General features: G+C 51.0%; 1 protein-coding gene across 1 annotated transcript; it reads right to left on the reverse strand.

Moving 5' to 3' along the window:
• Positions 1–626: 626 nt before the first annotated feature.
• TMEM98 (transmembrane protein 98) lies at positions 627–12,590 on the reverse strand. Its single transcript, XM_036269014.1, has 7 exons — positions 12,500–12,590; positions 10,211–10,391; positions 7,929–8,060; positions 7,002–7,035; positions 4,968–5,083; positions 2,861–2,920; positions 627–1,491 (listed from the first exon to the last, which is right to left on the reverse strand). Exons 2-7 carry the CDS (start codon positions 10,339–10,341, stop codon positions 1,284–1,286), a joined length of 681 nt encoding a protein of 226 aa, XP_036124907.1. The 5' UTR covers positions 10,342–10,391; positions 12,500–12,590; the 3' UTR covers positions 627–1,283.
• Between the last annotated feature and the right edge of the window lie 7,418 nt (positions 12,591–20,008).

Genomic DNA, 20,008 nt, shown 5'->3' on the forward strand with positions numbered 1-20,008 from the left:
GGCAGAGCATCCTGTCTTCCAGGAGAGGATGAAAGGTACCCAGTGACACATCTCAATGACAAGCAAGGCCCAAATCTTGGACTTGGGAATATGTGTTCCTGGTTCTCCAGAACCAGGCTGAGGGGTTGGCTGACTTGAGTTAGGGCAGAGAAATGTACTGAGAATTGACATAGAGCTCCAAACATGTTCAACAGCACCAGACACGAACCAAGGCATCCCCTGAGCCAGGGCCTCTCCCAGAACCTGGGAGGAAGTAAAGTACTTACGTTCCTACGCGTCAGATGGAAATTATGCGATCTGGAGGTGTGTCTGGATTATGCAGCTGTGATTCTGGGTCTCACAAATGGCTCTCCAGTCATAAAAATGACCCTCATCATTCAGTATGTACAAAACAAAGCGATGTCCAAAGAATGCACACGCATCCTCCATGGACATCACTGCTAATGTGGAAACTACTTTATGGTGCTACCTTCACCTCTACCTGAACACAGAGGTCTTTAACTATTTCACTGAGTCGTACACACAAGATATCTGAGGACTTCTAGGCTCTCTCCTCCCACCCTCTGTTCTCAGACAAGTATGTCCCACACACATTTGAAGCTGACTCAATAACCACACACTTGAGAGAAACCTAAGTATACATTTACTATCCACCTAGTGGTAGCTAGGAAAAATTGCAGGCATAATGATAAAAAAAAAAAGGGAATAATCAACTCGGAGGGAATCATCAGCTCCCCTTCAAACCTACACCTGTGAAGGGGAGGAGGTACTCAGATGCTTCGGGGACCAGGCAGATAACACAAATCAATGACACAGGCCAGGTGAGAGGGTACACATCATGTCGAAAGAGGCAGCTCCTACTTAGTTCCAATTGATTGTCCTCTTTTGAAAATACAGATCACAGTTGCCTCACCTTCTGATTGTTCAAGAGAAGCCGGAAATGCTGATTGTGATGTGAAACCTCCTGATTCTTAGACAGTGGCTCGATTTTCCTGAAAGCACCATGTGAGCCAAATAAAGGTTCCAGTCCGCCAGTTTTCAGAGGTCTGCCACGCAGACGGTGAGGGGTGTCTCCCCAGCTGTGTTATTAGACTGCTACTCACCAGCCACCATTTGCAACTGCAACAGAAGCATCAACTCACAGGGGCTCTCCTGCTTTGCTGTGCACACAGCTGGACTCCCGAGCTGTGCGCAACAACTAACTACAGACAAAGTGGAAGGCTCCGCTGGGCTGCCAGACAGCAGCAGGCTGGCCCTTGTGCTCAGCTGCTGGCCTGCAGGCACTAAATAGCCGACTGCTCCTGCAGGAAGCCTTCAGGGCCTGGCAGGCCTTTCTCAGGCTCAGAAGCCAGGGCTGCTTCTCGAAGGACTTCCAAGTGCTCCTCAGCAGCTGACAGCGACTGGTCAACCCAATCCAGGCCCCCAGTCAGGTGGCAGGCATTCCTGGTCACCAGCACCAGATGACTGACAGACAGGAGCAGGGCAGTTGTCCTAGGACAAAACAAACCAACAAACAAACAGGATCAGTTCCCCTAGGAAAGAAGGGGACTTTGTGCTAAAGCCCAAATGATCTAAAATCTGACGTCTGTTCCCCAAACTGAAGTCCCTTCCCTCAGAGGTTGGTGAGCGTGCAATTTAAAGATGGTGCCATGCTCGAACAAATCTGGGAATGGCTAATTTAAACAAGGTTAATGAAAGCCCTTCTCAGAGCCTTCAATGTGCAAGATAAAGCTCTACAGGGAGCATATAATATGCTGTGTCTCATTAGTTTATTTAAGACCATGGCAATGGGGGAAGAGGGGTAGGAAAAACATCTGTAACAAAAATAAATTAATAAAAATTGGAGGAAAAAAAGACCATGGCACCCACTTTCTGCTGCACACCTATTAACAACTTTCAGAAGAGGGTTTTATGGAACAGTCTGGATCTTGTCAATTGGATGAGCACATCCCCAACTGCTACCCACTTAAAGGAAGGATATACATACCCCCACTTCTAGCATCCCTTATCAATTCTGAATCAATAAGGCCCCAAGCTGGTTTACCCTACTCTCAAAGAAAAATATTTATAGAAAACCCAATTAGCAGGGTTTTTTTAAAATCAGTGTTGAAAGATTCACTATAGAATATCTTTTATACAGGGAGTGTGCAGAGTGCACTTGGGAATGCATCACAGCTGCCAGCCCAGACACAGCTGTGCAGCAACAGGACGGGGCAGAGAAGCCAGCCGCACCCGGACCTGCTGCCCAGCTGGCAGCCATCATATAATGGGCCCATGAAATCATCACATGAATCCGAGAGACAAGGAATCTGGTTTTTAAAATGGGTTTGCATCTGGTACAAGAAGACAACAACTTCAAAAGGCTAAGTGGGACCTGTGTATCCGGGGAGGTCCCACGAGAGGGGTTCCTGGGCGTGTCCTGTGGAAGGTGAGCACAGCTTTAGCGGAGGTTCACCCCCACTCTCATTGCCCTGCTCACCACGTGCCCCGCTGACCCTGCACGGCACACACAGCTGAGGTGTGTCTGCTTCGGGGGTTCACCAACCAGAGCAGACGTGATGGGGAGATGGAGGGAAGGAAGGCACTGAGAAGACTTAGTGGGGTCGGATACATAACTGTAAAGATCCACAATCTACACTGGCTCTTCCTCCAGTTTCAGGAAGAGGACTGGCCTCTACCCGCTAGCCAGGCGTGGCCCACTGGTGTGCTGACCATTCACACTGCTCTGAATGGTACCCAAGACCCAGGGCAGCCCAGGAATCCAGCAAAACAGCCTTCTCCTCAACAACCCGAGCAGCCGACCTCACAGGTCAGACCCCCCGGCAAGCCTCCAGCACGGAGGGAAGAACGGCCATCTCACCGCGCATCCAGAAGTTTCGGGTCCAGCGGCGGGTACATGGATTTCACAACGTCGTCCACTCTGAGGGGAGGCAAAGGGTTTTCAGTATTTCACGCTCCGTATCTCCTTTACTCCCTCCTTCCTTTCTACCTTTCTTTAGCCCAGTTCTTCTCTTTGGGCATTCAGGGTCGCCGGTTCGATTCCCAGTCAGGGCACATGCCCAGGTTGTGGGCCCATTCCCAGTGGGGGGCATGTAGGAGGCAGCCAATCAATGTTCTCTCTCATCGATGTTTCTATCTCTCTCTCCCTCTCCCTTCCTATCTCTCTAATATCAATACAGAAAAAAATTTAAAAAGAAACAAAACATGGTTAAAAGTTATATACAACACTAAAAAAAAAAAAACCCTACAAGTTTAATTTAGGTGCAAACTGCTCCATTGTATTTCTTTTAACACATGGTATAGTTTATGGTTAATCTTTTTTTTCTAATCTAGTTCAGAAAAAACACAAACCCTTCATTCTGATTTGCATGGTACAAGCTCTTGGTACAAAAACAATAACAATGCATGATTTGATTTCTAAATGCACTTGAAAATAGATGTCCTTAAATGTTCCTGTCTCGGGGCTGAGGGGCTGGTCACACTCAGCCTCTGCTTAGCTGTCCCGTCTCCACAGTGCCCTAGAGCTGAAGCCACTCTCCTTGCAACTAATATGCTACCAGCACACCATGTGGAATAAATGGAGCAAGACAAAACAATGGGACTGAACCAGCCAGGAGAGGGAAGTGTGGGGACAGTAAGGCACAGCAAGGACACAGACTGAATTATGGTAGGGACATTCTGGAAGGAGTCCCAGGGGCTCTGCAGGTTGGGCCAGCGGGCACCAAGTCAAGTCCACCCTCCGAGCAGTGCCCCACCCCACCCTGGCATCACTGTTACTCCTGATCACCCAGCCCTTCACTCGCCCCTCAAAATCTCCATCTCTCCCCTCCTCCAACCCCTCCTGACTATCTGCCTTATAACCTGATATCACGTGACTATCAGCCCCACCCCTGACGGTGGCTCTTAGGAGTGACCGGAGCATAATAAAGGTGCAGCGGGTCTGAGCAACGCAGAGTCCCTACCAATAACAAGTGGCCAGAGGACGGTCAGGTGCTTGCCCAGAGCCTGGGTTGGAGGAGGGTCCCTTCAGGCCAGGGCCGACCCGGGCTGATGGAAGTCACGCAACCGCACCCGCTCAGGAGAGCTCCGCAGAAAGCCAAGGACGTTCAGGGCTGAGTCCCTCCCACCTTCTCAACTCGCTGAACCCCCTGGCTGGAGTTCAAGCGCACCAACTCTTCCATATTCCCTCCGAGGGCTGGTCCTCCCTCTTTTGCCTGAGGCCACAGCAACCAGGAAAGCAAGGGCCCTTGGAACTCAGGGGGTGCCACCATTCCCCCGGGCATATGGAGGCACCTCCCAGGGGTGAGGCCCTGTGGCTAAGAAAACATCCTGGACAAGTTCAGCACTCCGCCGCATCCACATGCCAACCACCAGAGGGCAGCGCAAACCCAGCCCAGTCCTCTCGGAGAAAAGGCCTTTCTTTCTCTTCACCAAACTGAGCCCACAGGAGGGGGTGTAGCTGTTGACTGCAGTCTGCTGGTTGCCTCCCACACGGGATTTTGCAGATGCCTGGAATTTGGGAGAGCTGAGTGATGTCTGGCTTCACCTCCCACCCAAGTCCTGCAGGCTGCTGGCTGGGCCACGGCTGGGGCAGCCACCCCAATACAGACAGGGGCGGAGGGCACCGCAGAGGTGTGGGCCCCGGGGGAAGCCCGGGAGAAAGGAGTGGCAGAGGGGAGGAGAGCAGCCCCAGCCGGCCTGGGACAGAGAAAGAGGGAGCGGCCGCAGGGGGATCCGTGGAAGGGAAGAGTCAGCGCTCGTCATGAGCTGGGGTGTCCCAAAGAGCCCACTGGAGGTGGGGGAGAGGGTGTGAGAACATCTTAGCTTGAAAGCCTCTCCCCGCCTAACCCGCTGGACGCTCTGGCCGGGCTGGGGACATACGTAACTGGATGGCCCGTGCAGCTTCCTGAAGGGCCTGGCCCTCCCTCCCCGGGGAGTGTGGGGGCCTGGGGGCCCTGACCGCTCACCTGGGGCTGATCCGCTTGGCCACCACGATGATGTCGCTGACACTGGCTGAAGTCTTCATCTTGGCCCCTGAGCCCATTGTCATGGCAACCAGTTTTTCTGTCAGAGTGTGACAGATCTGAGGCAGCAAGGAGGACCGAGGTGACGAGGGGTGACCTAGCCCCCGAACAGCTTCTGCCACCCCCACAAAGACATGGGTGACCCTCACCTGGGTCCCCTCCCACAGCTGGGCCCCCTAACCAGATGGACACGTTGACGTGAAAAGTACACAGAAATGAGAGGAAATGGGGCGAAAGACACAAACACTGAGAATATGGCGGGGGGGGGGCAGGAACCTCATATCGGGCCAGGGCTTCGGCTTAGAGAAGTCTAGGCTGAAACAATCTGTCTAAGCAAAATCATGTGCTCTAATTTCACCCTCGACTTAAGGGGTAAAACCTACTTTCTCATCCTATTCCTTCACCCCCGGGGTTAGTCTTCCTTCTGCAGCGGGGCGCCCTCAGCAACCTGGCTGGACAAAGGACAACTGTTCCCTTTTAGCACATCCTCCCAAAGTGCCACTGGTTTCCGCAATTATCTGGGGTGATATATAAGCATGTGTGTCTAGATGATGATGCAAGGGCCTTGGAAAGACGCAGGGAAAAGACCTATGACACATGCCTTTTCATCATCCCCCCACACTGCTGGGCACCCCCAAAGTGGCGTTCCCCCCTTCCCCACCTCCCCGATGTTAGAGCCTAGAGGTGCCTGTCCCTGGCAAAGAAGTTCCATTACCTGCCTTATACTTGGGGCTACAGAAGAGGGGGCACGAAGAAGCCCAAGGCCCCACCACAGGGACTCAAGGGCCGAAACAAAAAGACCTTGAGATTTCAACAGGAAGGTAAGAGCCTCTCCTTTGATCCGAGGTCCCAAGATGGACCACTGATTCCAACCCAATGGGACTCCTTCTGACTGACTCATCACCTATCTCAGATGCGACTGCTCCCCTCCTCTAACAGGCAGGAGAAGGGACAGAGCCCGGTACCCGCACACATCCTGCCTGGGGGGAGATGGAATATGCCATTATCGCTCTAGACTTACTTATCTCTACCTACAACCACATCTGTACCCAAAACACTTCTTGGACTTCAATGAAAAGCCCGGACTCTGTGACAACAATTCCCCACTGGGCATCTCCTTGTCCCCAAGAGGGACGGCTGAAGAAGAGGTAGAAGGAATGGCTTTTTATGTCTTATCCTGAAAGACACGGAAGAAAAGATGAAACTGTCTTTTTGTGAAATGTTGAGTAATAACTAGAGAGAGAGGTAAGTGTGTGGTTACCCAGGTGAGACACGAAGAAACCGACACTATCTGCAACTGGCCAAATATTTCAATATCGCTATTATCCTCTGAGTATCCAGCAAGAATTGGAAAATAAATGCCAAAACCATAAAAACTACCCAACTGGGTGCAATGTTCCACCCAGTCCTGAGGGCTGCAGACACTAAAAGAAAAAAAAAAATCTGTCTTCAATTTGAAGAACTCACGGTCTAGCTTTTTTAACACTGACTGTCCCATTTGGCTGACCACGGTCACACCAGAGAGGCCCAGCGACAGACTTTCCAGTCACTGGAGAAGTCCAGATATAGAACCCAACTCGCCATCGAGGGCCGAGCTCCGTTAGTGAAAGAAAGTCCTCAGGGAGAAGATGAGAAGCCCCGACTGCCCTCAGCAGCTACACAGTCTCGGGCACACAGGTGTCTCCACCATCGGTGAGAACGTGACTGGCGACTACCCAGGTGGTCCTTCCCACAGGGCACTGTACCACAAGGACCAGGTGAGATAAAGCCTTTGCGAGGACTCGGGAATTCTGAAGAATGACAGACCGTCCATGGAAGAGTGGAGATAAACTGGAGACACTCCAAGTTCCGGACAGGTTAAAAAAGGCCTCTTGCAAGAGCCCCGTGCCCTTCCTAAGGTTCAGCTGTAACAAGCCGTGCACAGGGGAGCTCTGGCGACCACCCACTTTTTCTCCTGGGGCAATCAAGGAGTATTACCTTCAAGATGGCAATGCAGTGGGACATGAGACCCCTGGGGAGGCAAGAAGAATGCGTCAGTGCTTGTCCTGAGAGGCCCACCTCCCTCCGCCACCTCCGCTGCTCACTGAGCTGACACACCTGGACACCGCCTGAGACCGCGATGCTGGGCTAAAAGGAACAGGTCCAGGAGCTACATGGGAAGCACCATCTGTCCTTCACCTTCTCCTCCCCACCCCCACCCCACCAGCTGAGTCGCGCTCTGAGCTTCCGAGGCTGCTCCTTCCGCCCAGCATGCCCTTCCTTTTATGCTCAGTCTGGTGAGCTCCCATCTTTCAAGACCCAAGTCGCAAGGCACCCACTCTGTGACACCCTTCATGAAATCTACCCCTACCGCCCGGGCAGCTCTAGACTTCGCTTCCTCCATGTGCCCATGCGCTGTGCACACAGACCCCCCATCATTTCTGAGATACTTAGTAGAATCTGTCTCCACCAGCAGTGCAGTGCCTGGCCCAGGGCCCTGCACACACAGCCTCACAGACATCTCCTCGGTGAACGGGTGACTAAGTGATGGGGGATTAAAGGGGCTCCTGTCGGATGGAGAGAGCCCTGAGGACATAAGACAAAGGCTCCATCCCCGGAGCCTGACTGTCAGATTCACAGGCACCCCAAAAACCAAGCACCTGAGGGCAACTTTATAACAACTTTTTGCATCTACAGACCTCAGTGTTCAGGTCTACAAAATGGGTGGAGGGAGGCTCCAGGGCAAACACTGCGAAATCATATTCTGATTTCCCTCCGCGCGAGAGCGGAGAAAAGAGCAGAAATGGACCCAGTGCTCCTGGATGCCCCGTCAAGGCTGTAGGCAAGGAAGCCAGAAGGCACAAAGGAGTCCCCTTTGCCATCCCCGGGGGACTCCAGGAAAGCAAACCATCCCCAGGGCCTTACGAGGCATCTTCAATCCAGTCTCCGTTCTCCAGAATGGCCTCGATGTGGGGGTTGGTGATGACGACATCGTCCAGCTCTAACTCCGAGGGCTCAGACTGGGTCTCCATGGCGCCGATGAGGTCCACAATGGGCCTGGAAGGAAGGACCCACGGAAGCGGTTTCAGGACGGAAAACGGCTGCTGACCCCTCCTCGCGGAGGCCCCCCCGGGCCCCCAAGAGGATGACGGGAATGAGAAAGTTAAAGCAGGGGCCGCTTGTCCTGGACCCAAACCGAACCCAATGGGACTGCAGTTACGGGCAGGGCACATGGCTAGACAGCAAATCAAGGCGGCAAGCAGAACAGGGAAACAATAAGAGAAAGTGACAGAGAACTGAGAACGAGGGCAGGGCTACGGCCACAGCGCTGACCAAGATGTGTCCAACAGGGCTGCTCTTTTAGGGCAAAAGAATGCCCCTTTGTAACTTGTTTTCCCTCCAAGCTACATTTTCCTGAGAAGCTAAAGTTCCTAATACCCAACCTACCTGCACCCCCATTTGGTCTGCAGACTCACTCTGGGGAACCACCCCAGTCCACCCTGGTCCACGGCCTAACCTCGCTCCTTCCTAGTTACACTGGAGAAGGAACACCTGCTCCTTACAGTGGGAGTCTTTGAAACACGAGGCACCAGAGCATTCTTTTCTTTTCTTTTTTTCAATCCTCACCCAAGGATATTTTTTTTCCAATTATCTTCAGATAGAGCAGGAGGGAAAAAGAGAAAGAGAGACAGTGATGTCAGAGAGAGACATCGATTGGTTGCCTCCCGCATGACCCAACCAAGGCTGGGGACTGAACCGCAACCAAGGTACGTGCCCTTGAACAAAGTCAAGCCCGTGACTCTCTGGTCCGCGGGCCAATGCTCTGACCGCTGAGCCAAACCAGCCAGGGCCAGAGCATTCTTTTCAACAGCAGAGCTTTCCTGGGTCATAAAAATGGGCATTTACTAATCATCAACCACTCCACAGAGATGCTCATAAGCTTCAGATAGAGGGGTGAGAGAAACCAGGGGTCAGTGGCTGTGACCCCTTTAAGGATCTATCAGTCAGCCCTGGCCAGTGTGGCTCAGGTGGTTGAGCATCATCATGTCCACCAATAGACTGCCAGTCTGATTCCTGGTCAGGGCACGTGCCTGGGTTCCGGGCTTGATCCCAGGTAGGGGGCGTGCAGGAGGCAGCCGATGGGTGTTTCACTCTCAAACTGAGGTTTTTCTTTCTCTTTCTCTCTCTCTTCCCCCTCCCTTCCTCTCTAAAAATCAATTTAAAACAATTTTTTTAAAGGATCTATCAATTAAAACCACTCTAAATTGAAAATAAGATCTTCTTACAAAAATATTTTACGTGAAGTGTGTCATGAAGAATTGTGAGCAGAGCCCTGGCCGGTTTGGCTCAGCGGTTAGAGCGCTGGTTCGCAGACCAGAGAGACCGGGTTCAGTTCCCGCTAAGGGCACGTACCTCGGTTGCGGTTTGTCCCCGGCCCCAACCAGAGCCATGTGGGTGGCAACCAGTCGATGTGTCTCTCTCACATCGATGTCTCTCACATTGATGTATCTCTCTCTCTTGCCCCCTCTCTCCCTCCTGCTCTATCTGAAGATAAGTGCAAAAATGTCCTCGCATAAGGATAAAAAAAGAGAAAGAAATGTGAGCAGAGAGACAGACCATCCGGTGCTGGGATTTCGCAGCACCAAGTATCTGCTGCTTAGATGGGTGGTCCCAGTGCAGACACCGGATCTCTGTTCCTATGAGTTTGGTTGGAAACGGATTTGGTTTGTCCAAATGCTAAGGGAAGTGGCTGTTTTTGATAGATGGCCACACTTTTATGCCAGGTGAACTAGAGTCACTTTCTCATTAGTTCAGTGACTGACTCAGAGTTAACTCAGGATGTTGGGGGCCTTAAGGAACATTCCTGAGCTCTGGGGTCTCTACTGGGAAGGAGAGCCTTCAGGTAGCATTTCAGAGACAAAAAGCTGAGCCAGTTGCTCAGCACCAAAGTTCTTTTTCTTTTATAGGCACCCCAGGGCACAGCCCCCCCTCTCCATCCCCTGCCCCCCTCCTCCATCCCCTGTCCCCTGCTCTTCCATCCCCTGTCCCCCTCCTCCATCCCCTGTCCCCTGTTCCTCCATCCCCTGCCCCCCCTCTTCTCCATCCCCTGCCCACCTCCTCCAACCCTTGCCCCCCTCCTCTATCCCCTGGCCCCCTCCTCTATCCCCTGCCCCCACTCCTCCAGCCCCTGCCCCCCGCGCACTCACTTGGAATCATAGCGCTGCAGCAGGTCGCGAGGCCGGCAATAGCGCTGCCTGCAGACCACCACCAGGGCTGCAAAGGAGGCCAGAAAGATGGTGGCCAGCACGCCTATGGCAACAATCACCACGGTCTCCATGCTTCCCGCGGCTCCCTCAGACCCGGTCACGGGCCCCGCGTGGGCTGAAGCTTGAAAGACACAGAGCAGAGCAGGCCTGGTAAGGAGGCTACAACAGAGAGAGGGGCAGCGGGGTCTTACCTGCTGAAGGAGGAAGGGATCCGGTGGGGGAAGGTAGGTTGTCCCAAGTCACCTGTAGAGACCTGAAGGCCTCAACAGAATCAAGTTGCATTTTATGTCATGCCCCAAATTTGCCTTTTTTTTTTTTAATTAAAAGAGTTTGTTCCCCAGTTGGACCAGGATGGACTTTTGTTCTGGGACAAAAGGAACCATTTTCATGAGCTCTGTTGTCTTCACATTACAAGTGCGTGGAAGAATACCCATCTCAGAAGAAGAGGGGTGTGATTATTTACTGAGGGTCTCCTCCACTGTGTTAACTCTTCTAACGATCCTATGAGGCAAGTGTCAGTATCCCCATCTTATAGTTGAAAAAACTGAGGCTCAAGGAGGTTAAGAAATGTGTCCAAGTGTATGCAGAAAGCCAGCCACTTAAGCTGAGGTGAACATTCACCAATCTTTTCTTTTCTACAAAGCAAAAAGAATTCTAAATATCCTAGAAAAAGTTTTGTCAGTTCCAGTGTTGGAAACTTATTAAGCTGCTTGTTGTCTATTAATGGTTTTCATTCAGGAGGTTCCTTCACCCCTATTTTAAACTCGTAGGCTGGAAGAACAAGGGCATCGCAGAGAGGTACAAATTCACAATTTCTTTCATTGCAGGCTTCCCGCTGCTTGTGTCCCTTTAATCAAGTCTCCTCCCCTCACAGGGTTTTAACTTCTCCATGTGCAAAAGAAGGGGCTTTGACCTAGGAGTCTCTATGAGTCCTCTATTTGGATTTATGTTCCATGTCTTAGAGGGTTCAAATGCTCCTGGTTGTCTTTCAGTATTTATTGACCATCTATTATGCACCAAGTACTGGGCTGGATCCTGGAGATTGGAAATAAATAAGACATGGATTTCAAGCCTTGTGGAGCCAGTGGAAGAGGTAGGCAGACAAACCATTTCAACTCCATGTGCCTGTGCCATATGCAGAAATACACAGAAAAGAAAGTAACTGTTCTTGCATGACATTTTCTGGGAAAGCATTCTTCAGAGGGCAGGTAATGCTTGAGCTGGGTTTTGAAGGATGAGTAGGAGTTTGCCAGATGGACAGGTGGAGACTTGGCTGGCTCAATAGTGCCAAGGAGGCCTTTCTCAGATAGCTGGAATTCCCTTGCCCACAAGGGTGAGGTCTCTTCCATCTCTGTATGTTGGGGGGATGGGGCTAATTCTCAGGGTCTGCCTCAGTTTCTCTAGATGTGTGTTTATACTGTCCTTGCTAAAGCACTACCTCCCTTGGTCCTTATTCTTTCCTCCTCTTATTTCCCTCTGTCTCTCCATCTTCCCCTAGTTTTTTTCTCTCCACTCCAGAGACATTTCCCCCTCCCTCAGTCTCTCTCCGTCTCAGAATTTCCTTTCCCTTCCCCCACCTCAGAATTTCCTGTCCCCTGCCCCTGCCCCATTGCTTCCAAGACCACCAGCTATGTTTGTCTCTAGTGCTTTGAGTGTGTTTCTGAGAGTGTAGGAGCTTCCTGAGGTTTGCCGTCTTTCTTGATGATCTGTTTGCAGGAGTGTTTCTTTGTGTGTGTTTCCTTTTTGTGTATTACCCTCTGTGTGTTTAGGATGAGTTCTTCTCTTTCTTTGTATAGTCTGGGTAGCTACCAGTCTCTCTCTCTCTCTCTCTCTCTCTCTCTCGTCCCCTTCCCCTCTGTTTAGTTCTAAATCCACAAGGATACAACAGACCCAAGCCCCTACCACCTCCCTCTGACCGGCCACCCAGAACACCCACCCTGAGCACCCAGGAGGCTGGGATGGACGCCCAGTGCCTCGGCGCGTGCAGCGCGGGGCTACCGGACACGCAGCTCCAACTTTCTCCAAGTTGCAGGCTCCGGCACTGTGCCCGCGCGAGCACCGTGGCTGCAACAAAGCGGCAGCCAGGCTGGGGCTCCCCTCCCCCAAGGCGACGCCCGGATCCCCCACACCCTGCCCGCCAGCCCGGGCGACCTCTCTCCCAAAGGGCTGGGCTGGGCGGCTCGCCCGGGGCCCCTTTCCCGCAGCTCCGGGGCGGCGGGGCTCACCCACCTCAGGCAGAGGCTGCAGGACACATTCCGGGGCGCTCCCGCGGCCGGCCCCCCGCCGATGGCAAAGTCCGGGCGCGGGACTCGCAGGCGGCTCCTGGGAGCAGGGCATGCCGGGAAGGAGCTGGGCTGTCCCAAGGAATCAAGATAAGTCCCCCGGCACGGCCAAGCCCCCGGCGGTGCAGTGGGAGGGGGAGACCGGGGCTGCATCCAAATCCTCTCCCGCTGCCAGGCGCCGCTGTCGCCGCCAGGCCCCCCGGCGGGCCGGGGGTGGGGCAGCGGGGGCAGCCACCGTGAGACCCAGCAAGCGGTCCTCGCGCCCCCGCGGAGGCCAGGCCTGGACAGACCGAGTGGAAGGAAACCGGGAGGGTCCCTGCCTCCCCCAGCCCCACCCTGGCTGGCCTTCCCGTGGGGGCTGGGGAGCACCAGCAACCACCACAGTGTGACTGGTCTTCGCACACGTCGGCTCTGCTACATGCTGTCTGGTTTAAATCCTGGCTCGGCTCCACTCACTGGCTGTGGGCGACTTTTTCACTTCCCTGTGCAGGTCTGTAAAATGAGACGACTACTTGTAAGCGTCCTCCGAGTTCCATAGCACGGTGCGTGCAATGCAGTCCGGAGCCCCTGACCCAGGGGGAAGAGGGGACAGGCTGGTGCCTGGCACCAGAGCCCACAACACTCAAACCAAGAAGCTGCTAGCTCCACCCCCAACCCATGTCTCTGGGCAGCAGCCCCTTCCTTCCGGACAGATGGGACCAGGACAGATGGAACCCGTGAGGTGCAACAAACCACTCTTGCTCTAGCAAGAAAAGCTCACATGCGTATAACCCTTGATAAACCCTCTTGGGCCACCTCTGAGCTGTCAGAGGGGCAACAGAGGGGCATCCTTCACCTCCACCAGGTAGGGGGTTGAGAGTAGGAGCCTGAGCCAAGAAAACCATTTAAGGTCTGCCTCCTCCACATGTTAGCTGCCTGATTTCAGACGCTCACTCAGTCTGAGTTTCCCCATCTGTAGAATGGGCATGGCAGTAAAACCTATGGCCTACAGTTGTTTCAAGGATTAAATGACATGATGCATTTAAAGTGCTCATCACCGTTCAGTTCCTAGTCAGGGCACATGCCCAGGTTGTGGGCCAGATCCCCAGTGGGGGTCATGCATGAGGTGGTCAATCAATGTTCTCTCTCATCAACGTCTCTCTCCCTAGCCCTCTCCTTTCCTCTCTCTCTCTCTCTAAAATCAATAAAGAAAGGAAAAAAATTTTTTTAAATAAAGTGCTCATCACAACGAAAGCAGAATGGTAGTTTCCAGAGGCTGGGCAAGAGAGAGGAATGGGGAGTTGGTGTTTAATGGGTACATAGTTTAAGTTTGGGAAGATGAAAAAAGTGCTGGAGGTGATGGTTGCACATATATTCAATGCAAGTGAACTGTACACTTTCAAATGGCTAAAATGGTCCGGCTGGTGTGGCTCAGTGATTGAGCATTGACCCAAGAGGTCACTAGTTCAATTCCCAGTCAGGACACATGCCCAGGATGTGGGCCAAATCCCCAGTGGGGGGCATGCAGGAGGCAGCCAGTCGATATTCTCTCATCGATATTTCTCTCTCTGTCCCTCTCACTTCCTCTCTCTCTAAAATCAATAAAGGGAAAAAAATTGTTTTTTAAATAAATTAATTAAATAAATAAAATGGCTAAAATGGTAACGTTTATGTTATGTATATTTTATCACAATTAAAATTAAAAAGTACTCGTTACAGTATGACAGAAAAAAAATGGGGCTTCCTTGATGTTCCTCAAACATGCCCAGTTCACCCTACCTCAGGGCAATACTGGGCCCTCTGTCCGGAATCCTTACCACCATTATTGCTCTGGGTTACTCCCTCCCTTTGCTCGGGTGCCTGCTAAAGTGTCACCTCCACAGAGAAGTCTTCCCTCGTCCCCAGATCAGCGTAGCACCTGGCCCTGAATGTGTGCATGGTGTTTTTTAACGGCACTTGTCTGTACCTAAAATGCACTAAATGAGTGCTTATTATTCCTTCCCCCCTCCTGAATGTAAGTTCCATGAGGACAGGGACTTGGCTGTTTTCTTCTCTGCCAACTCCCAGTATCTAGAACAATGCCTGGCACTTAGTAGGTGCTCAATAAACAATTGTGAGAGAAGTGAAAAGAAAGCTTGGTTTTTGTCACTGTCCTTCTGCAGTGGGGATAGGCACTCTAGACCCATGCCCAGCCCCTGGAAGCCCGCGGGGGTGTGGCAGCCATGGGAGGCCCAAGGCAGGAGGGTTAAGCTCCCGGAAACATGCAGAGAGGGCAAGACACCTGCACAGGGGAGAAAGGAAGGTTTCCGAAGGAGAATCTCCATTTTATTTATTTATTTATTTATCTTTTGTATGTGCCCCTAGTGGGAACTGAACCCGGGACTCTCTGGTCCGCAGGCCAACTCTCAACCGCTGAGCCAAACTGGCCAGGGCGAGAGGCACCATTTTAAATCCTCAATGTAACCGTGAGTCCACACTTGTTTTAGCTGTTCGGGCCCGTCTATGGGATAATGAGTGGCTTTCCAAGGAGAGAGGCCAGCCGGGGAGGGGCTGTGGACAGGCAGGCCACGGTGAAGCCAGGCCCCCTTGTAGAAGCGAAAGCCAGCAGACTCTCAGAACTGCTGTGGCGGCCTGAGCGAGGGGCAGGACCAGGAAGCGGGAAGAAAGAAGGTTGGAGAAGGACTGGCTGCAGCTCAGGGCTGGGCCAGGATCCTCACTGGGGACAAAGGTCAAGTTTGCATTTCCTTTAAGTCAAGGCAACTGGACCAGTGGACAAAGAGACCATAAAGAGGGATTTCCCCAGGGAAATTGGAGTGTGTACACCTAGGCAATCGGGGGCGGGGGGAGCAAGGGAAACTATATTTTTGGCAAAAACACTTAAAATCTTCAAAAGAGTTCTGAAAGAGCTCTAAAGACAGATTTCACAGCCTTCTGTCTTGCCCATGCTAGTATTTTACCACCCTCTTCAGACTCCATAGAACTCTCTGGCCTTAAGTATTTAGGGAGTAATGGGCAGGGATGTATAAGGGAAAGTAACATCCCATATTTTATTTATTTTTTTAAAAAACTTTTTCATCCTCACCCAAGGATATTCTCCCATTAATTTTTTTTTTTTTAGAGACAGAGGAAGAGAAAAAGAGAGAGACAGACGGACAGACGAACATCGATGTGAGGAAGAAACATTGAGTTGCCTCCCGTATGCACCCTGACCAGGGATCGAACCCACAGCCTAGGTATGTGCTCTGACAGGGAACTGAACCCACAGCCTTTTGGTGTAGGGGACAGCGCTCCAACCAACTGAGCCACACCAGCCAGGGCATCTTATATTTTATTTAATGCAAGTGAGGCTGTTTCAGAATGGACTTAATGTTCTCAGTAAGGAAAAGTCACGTGGGTCTCCATCCTTACATCCGACCCACCAGCATCCCCTCCTTTGAATGTTTCAACATGACTGTATTCATCACAGTTACTGCCGCTTTTTAGACTTTTGACGTGCCAGTAGTATGTACTATGCTAAGTACTTTACATGGAGTCTATAATTATTACAATAATCCCTCACTACAGGAATTTTTCTTCCTCACTTTACATATCAGGAAACTGGGGTTCAGAGCAGTTAAAAGTGTTTCTACAGACAGTAAGTGGTCAAGCTGGGATTTGAACTAGAATTGTCTGTCTGAAATGTGTGCGGCGTCACCCAGCACCTAGCACAGTGCCCAGCTTTTGATACATGACCCAAATATTTGATTCTGCATGACCTGAATTAATAGGTTTCTAAGACCTCATTCACTGGGTGTCTACTCTGTTCCAGGGGCTTTCCAGATAGCTCCTCATCTAATTGTCTCACCAGCTCTGGGAGGTAGGAATTATCTACACTTCACGCAGGTATCCAGAGAATCTGGGAGGTTCGATGACCTGTCAGGAGCCACAGCAAGTAACTGGCAGAGCTGGATGTGACCCTCAGTCTGTGTGACTCCAAGCCCCGTTGTGTGCTTCTTACACCCTCCTCCCTCTGCACTCTCTCAGTCTCGAAAGGGACATCGCCGTCACCTTGCCTCTGATGAGTTCCCCATTGACCGGGAGTTCCCTGCCTCTAATGGAATTTCATTGCCATTAAAGATTTTTTCTTTCTCCTTAAAATTTATGAAATCTACCTTGGTGTATATATCTAGTAATAATACCTGCAACCAAAGCACTGTGTCAGAGTAAGAAATGCTCTCGTGTACATTATTCATTTTCACGTACACCAACTGGACTTTCACCACAACCTTGTGCGTTACCATCAACACTTGGCAAATGCGGACACAGACGCAGTCAAGTGAACACCTGACTACAATTTCCGTGCAGCCACTGCAACAGGCTCACCCTAAATTCAACTTCAAACCGGGGGTTGTGAGATAAGAGAGGGAAAGAGGGTTAGAGGTGAGTCCGACCGTCCTCTTCCAGTTCTCGACCACCTTAGAAACCATCCTCCTCACTTGTCCCATGCCCAGGCTCACGCCTCAGTGACACCCCCTCTTTTCACCCTCTTGTGCTGAGACTTAAAATCTGATTTGCTAATCACTTAAAGTGAAAGGTAAGCAGCAGGGTGTGGTAAAAAGTAATTAATCAGAACAGTAAAAGTACCTTTAGTCACTGCAGAGTGGTTAGGTATCCTATCTTGGTCTTTGTATTTCCCTGTGGGCAGAACAGCCCCTAAAGGACACTCAAATCCTTGGCCCAGAAGTCAAGCTCAGTACCTACAATGAGTAACAGGACTTGGGGAGAAACCCAGGTTTCCCTCGAGGCTAAGCTAGATCCCAGGGCTTGAGTCAGGAGGCACCTAGCTAGGGTCAGAGACACTAGGACCCTCTCAGATCCCCGAGGACAGTCAACTCTAGGGAGCAGGTGGAGAGAGGTGAGTCTTCAGTCAGCCCTTGAGTCAACCTGGATGACAATTCCCCAGGATAACTGGGCTGGAAGAGGCGAGTGTCTAAAAACCATCCTAGTGCCCAGAGCCGTCCTCGGCTGCTTGTCCGAGGTCCCCAGAACAGCAGGGACCTAGCGGAGAAGCCCAGATCTGGGCTAGCAGCCCCCAGAGTGCCTTCCGTGCCCCGACTGTCTGCTCCCAGTTACCCAGCTGAGCAGCAGCCTCTCCATCCGCAGAGAGTACAGGGCCGGGGGCAGAATCCTGTGAGAGACAACTATGGAGAGAATCCGAAAGTGCTGGGTGCCTCCCAAGGGAAGCAGAACAACCCTTGCTTATTTCAGACAAGGCTGCTTCAGAGTCTGCTCCAACCTGAAACCAAGAGGTTACACTTCAAGGAGTGGTCACTGGGTGTCACCACTGCTGCTTAGGCAAGTGCCTTCCCAGCTTAGCTAACACTCCAGGACGCTATTCCTGATATCTTCCGTGTCTCCTAGGAACATCCGGACGCTCATGGTCCACCACGGAGTTGTTCCCTTGCCCCTCCCTCCAGCTCACTCAGCAGGACTCAAATTGTATTCTCCGTAGTAGGTACGTGCGGCCGGAGGAGATCCCACAGCAAAATTGGCTTTGCTTTTGATTCACAATCACAGACTTGAACAGGCACTCATTCCTGGTAAGCACTCTGTCCCCAAGTATCCAAGGCTTACTCTCTTAGCCCTTAGACGACTGCGTATCTTATCTTCAAACCTCCCACGCCCATTCTCCACTTTCATATGAAACTGTTTCATTCAAAATTTTAAAAAAGGTACTAATGTCCTCATCTTTTGATCACCATCCCTCTGAACTCACCCACGTTTATACATAGTTTCTCTTTCACTTCTATTCTGAATTCATTCCCCTTCACATTCTTAAGGTCTTGGGGGTTTTTTTGTTTTTGTTTTTGTTTTTTGCCTTTTTCTACCTTCTTCTGAATTAATTTCTCTATCTTGGAAAATTTCCATGAGCAAACAATTGAGTTCTAATATCTCTCATCTTAAAAATCTTTTTTTTTTTTTTTTGATGGTACGTGCCCCTAGCGAGAACCGAATCGGGACTCTCTGGTCCGCAGGCCGACGCTCAACCCCTGAGCCAAACTGGCCAGGGCTCATCTTAAAAATTGTCTCTTTATACCAAAGGATTCTCTGACTCCTGGCCTGGGTCTCTGTTCTCTTTCAGTGATGAATTGCTCCTTCACCATCAAAAAGCTGTCTCCACTAAGGACTTCCCAGTCACTCTTCAACCTGCTCAAATCTAGCTAATACCCACCCTGCTTCAGTGAGTTGACTTCTCAAGGTCACTAGAACCTCCATATCATCAAATGCAACGGACATAATATCTCCTTGTAACACTCTCCCCAGGACTGTGCACGGCAGACCGACCACTGTCTCCCATCCTGGCTTCCACAAAACCACACCCTCCTGATTTCTCAGATGTCTCCTCCTTAGTTTGCTTTGTCAGTCCTCTGCCATCTGATTCTAAATATTAGAATGTGGCCCTAGCTGGTTTGGCTCAGCGGTTAGAGCATCAGCCTGCGGACCAGAGATTCCCGGGTTCAGTTCCCGCTAAGGGCACGTACCTCGGTTGCAGTTTGTCCCCTGCTCTGGTTGGGGCCGTGTGGGTGGCAACCAGTCGATGTGTCTCTCTCACATCAATGTTTCGCTCTCTTCCTCCCTCTCCCCCTTCTGCTCTATCTGAAGATAAATGCAAAAATGTCCTCAGATGAGGATAAAAATAAGAATAAATAAATAAATAAGTAAATAAATAAATAAATAAATAAATAAATAAATAAATAAATAAATATTAGAATGTCTTTGGTGTTGGTTTTGGACCATCTTCTCTTCCTTTTCACCCCAGCTTCCTAGGCAACTGTACCCATTCCTGCTGATTTGTGTATCACCTCTCTGTGTTGATGCTGTCCTAGAAATTGACACGAAATCTGACATGACTTGGCCCCAGACTTTTTCTTCAGCCTCGTCTTCTACTGTACTTCTCCCTTGCTCCATAGAACCAAGCTGCCTTGACCTTTATCTAGTTTCTCCAACAAGCCAATTTCCAGCCTGCCTCAGGACCTTTGCTCAGACTGCTGTTCCCTTAGCCCAGAATCTTTCCTCATGCTTAGCACCTTCTCTTCTCTCATGTCACCTATCCATGCTTTCCCAGATCCCCACATCTAAGCCATATCATCCTGTTTATTCTTTCTATTCCTCCTGTATTTTTATAATACTAACTTTGTTTCCACAGTTGGGGACTGGCATATACATTTGACAGACACTACATACATGCTATTCTACTAAGTGCTACATAGATAACCAACACCGTGGGGCCCAGAGTCGAAGAGCAAACAGATCCCTTCGCATTGTATTTTTTAGTTCCTATAAATCAAGGTAGGAGTGCTTAAGTTAAAATTTTAAAAATCGCCCTGGCCGGTTTGGCTCAGCGGTTAGAGCGTCGGCCTGCGGTCTGGTGAGACCTGGGTTCGGTTCCCACTAAGGGCACGTACTTCGGCTGCAGTTTGTCCCCGGCCCTGGTTGG

This window comes from Molossus molossus, unplaced genomic scaffold (assembly GCF_014108415.1).
Source record: "Molossus molossus isolate mMolMol1 unplaced genomic scaffold, mMolMol1.p scaffold_m16_p_19, whole genome shotgun sequence".
Classification (NCBI taxonomy): domain Eukaryota; kingdom Metazoa; phylum Chordata; class Mammalia; order Chiroptera; family Molossidae; genus Molossus; species Molossus molossus.

Bases quoted from the DNA above. Each gene is read 5' to 3' on its own strand.
- TMEM98 (XM_036269014.1), bottom strand. From the start codon at position 10,341: ATGGAGACCGTGGTGATTGTTGCCATAGGCGTGCTGGCCACCATCTTT. The intron at 5,084-7,001 runs GTAATACTCCTT...TTGCTGCCTCAG, and splicing joins ACTGCATTGCCATCTTGAAG to ATCTGTCACACTCTGACAGA. The intron at 1,492-2,860 runs GTGAGATGGCCG...GTTTTGTCCTAG, and splicing joins CCGAAACTTCTGGATGCGCG to GACAACTGCCCTGCTCCTGT.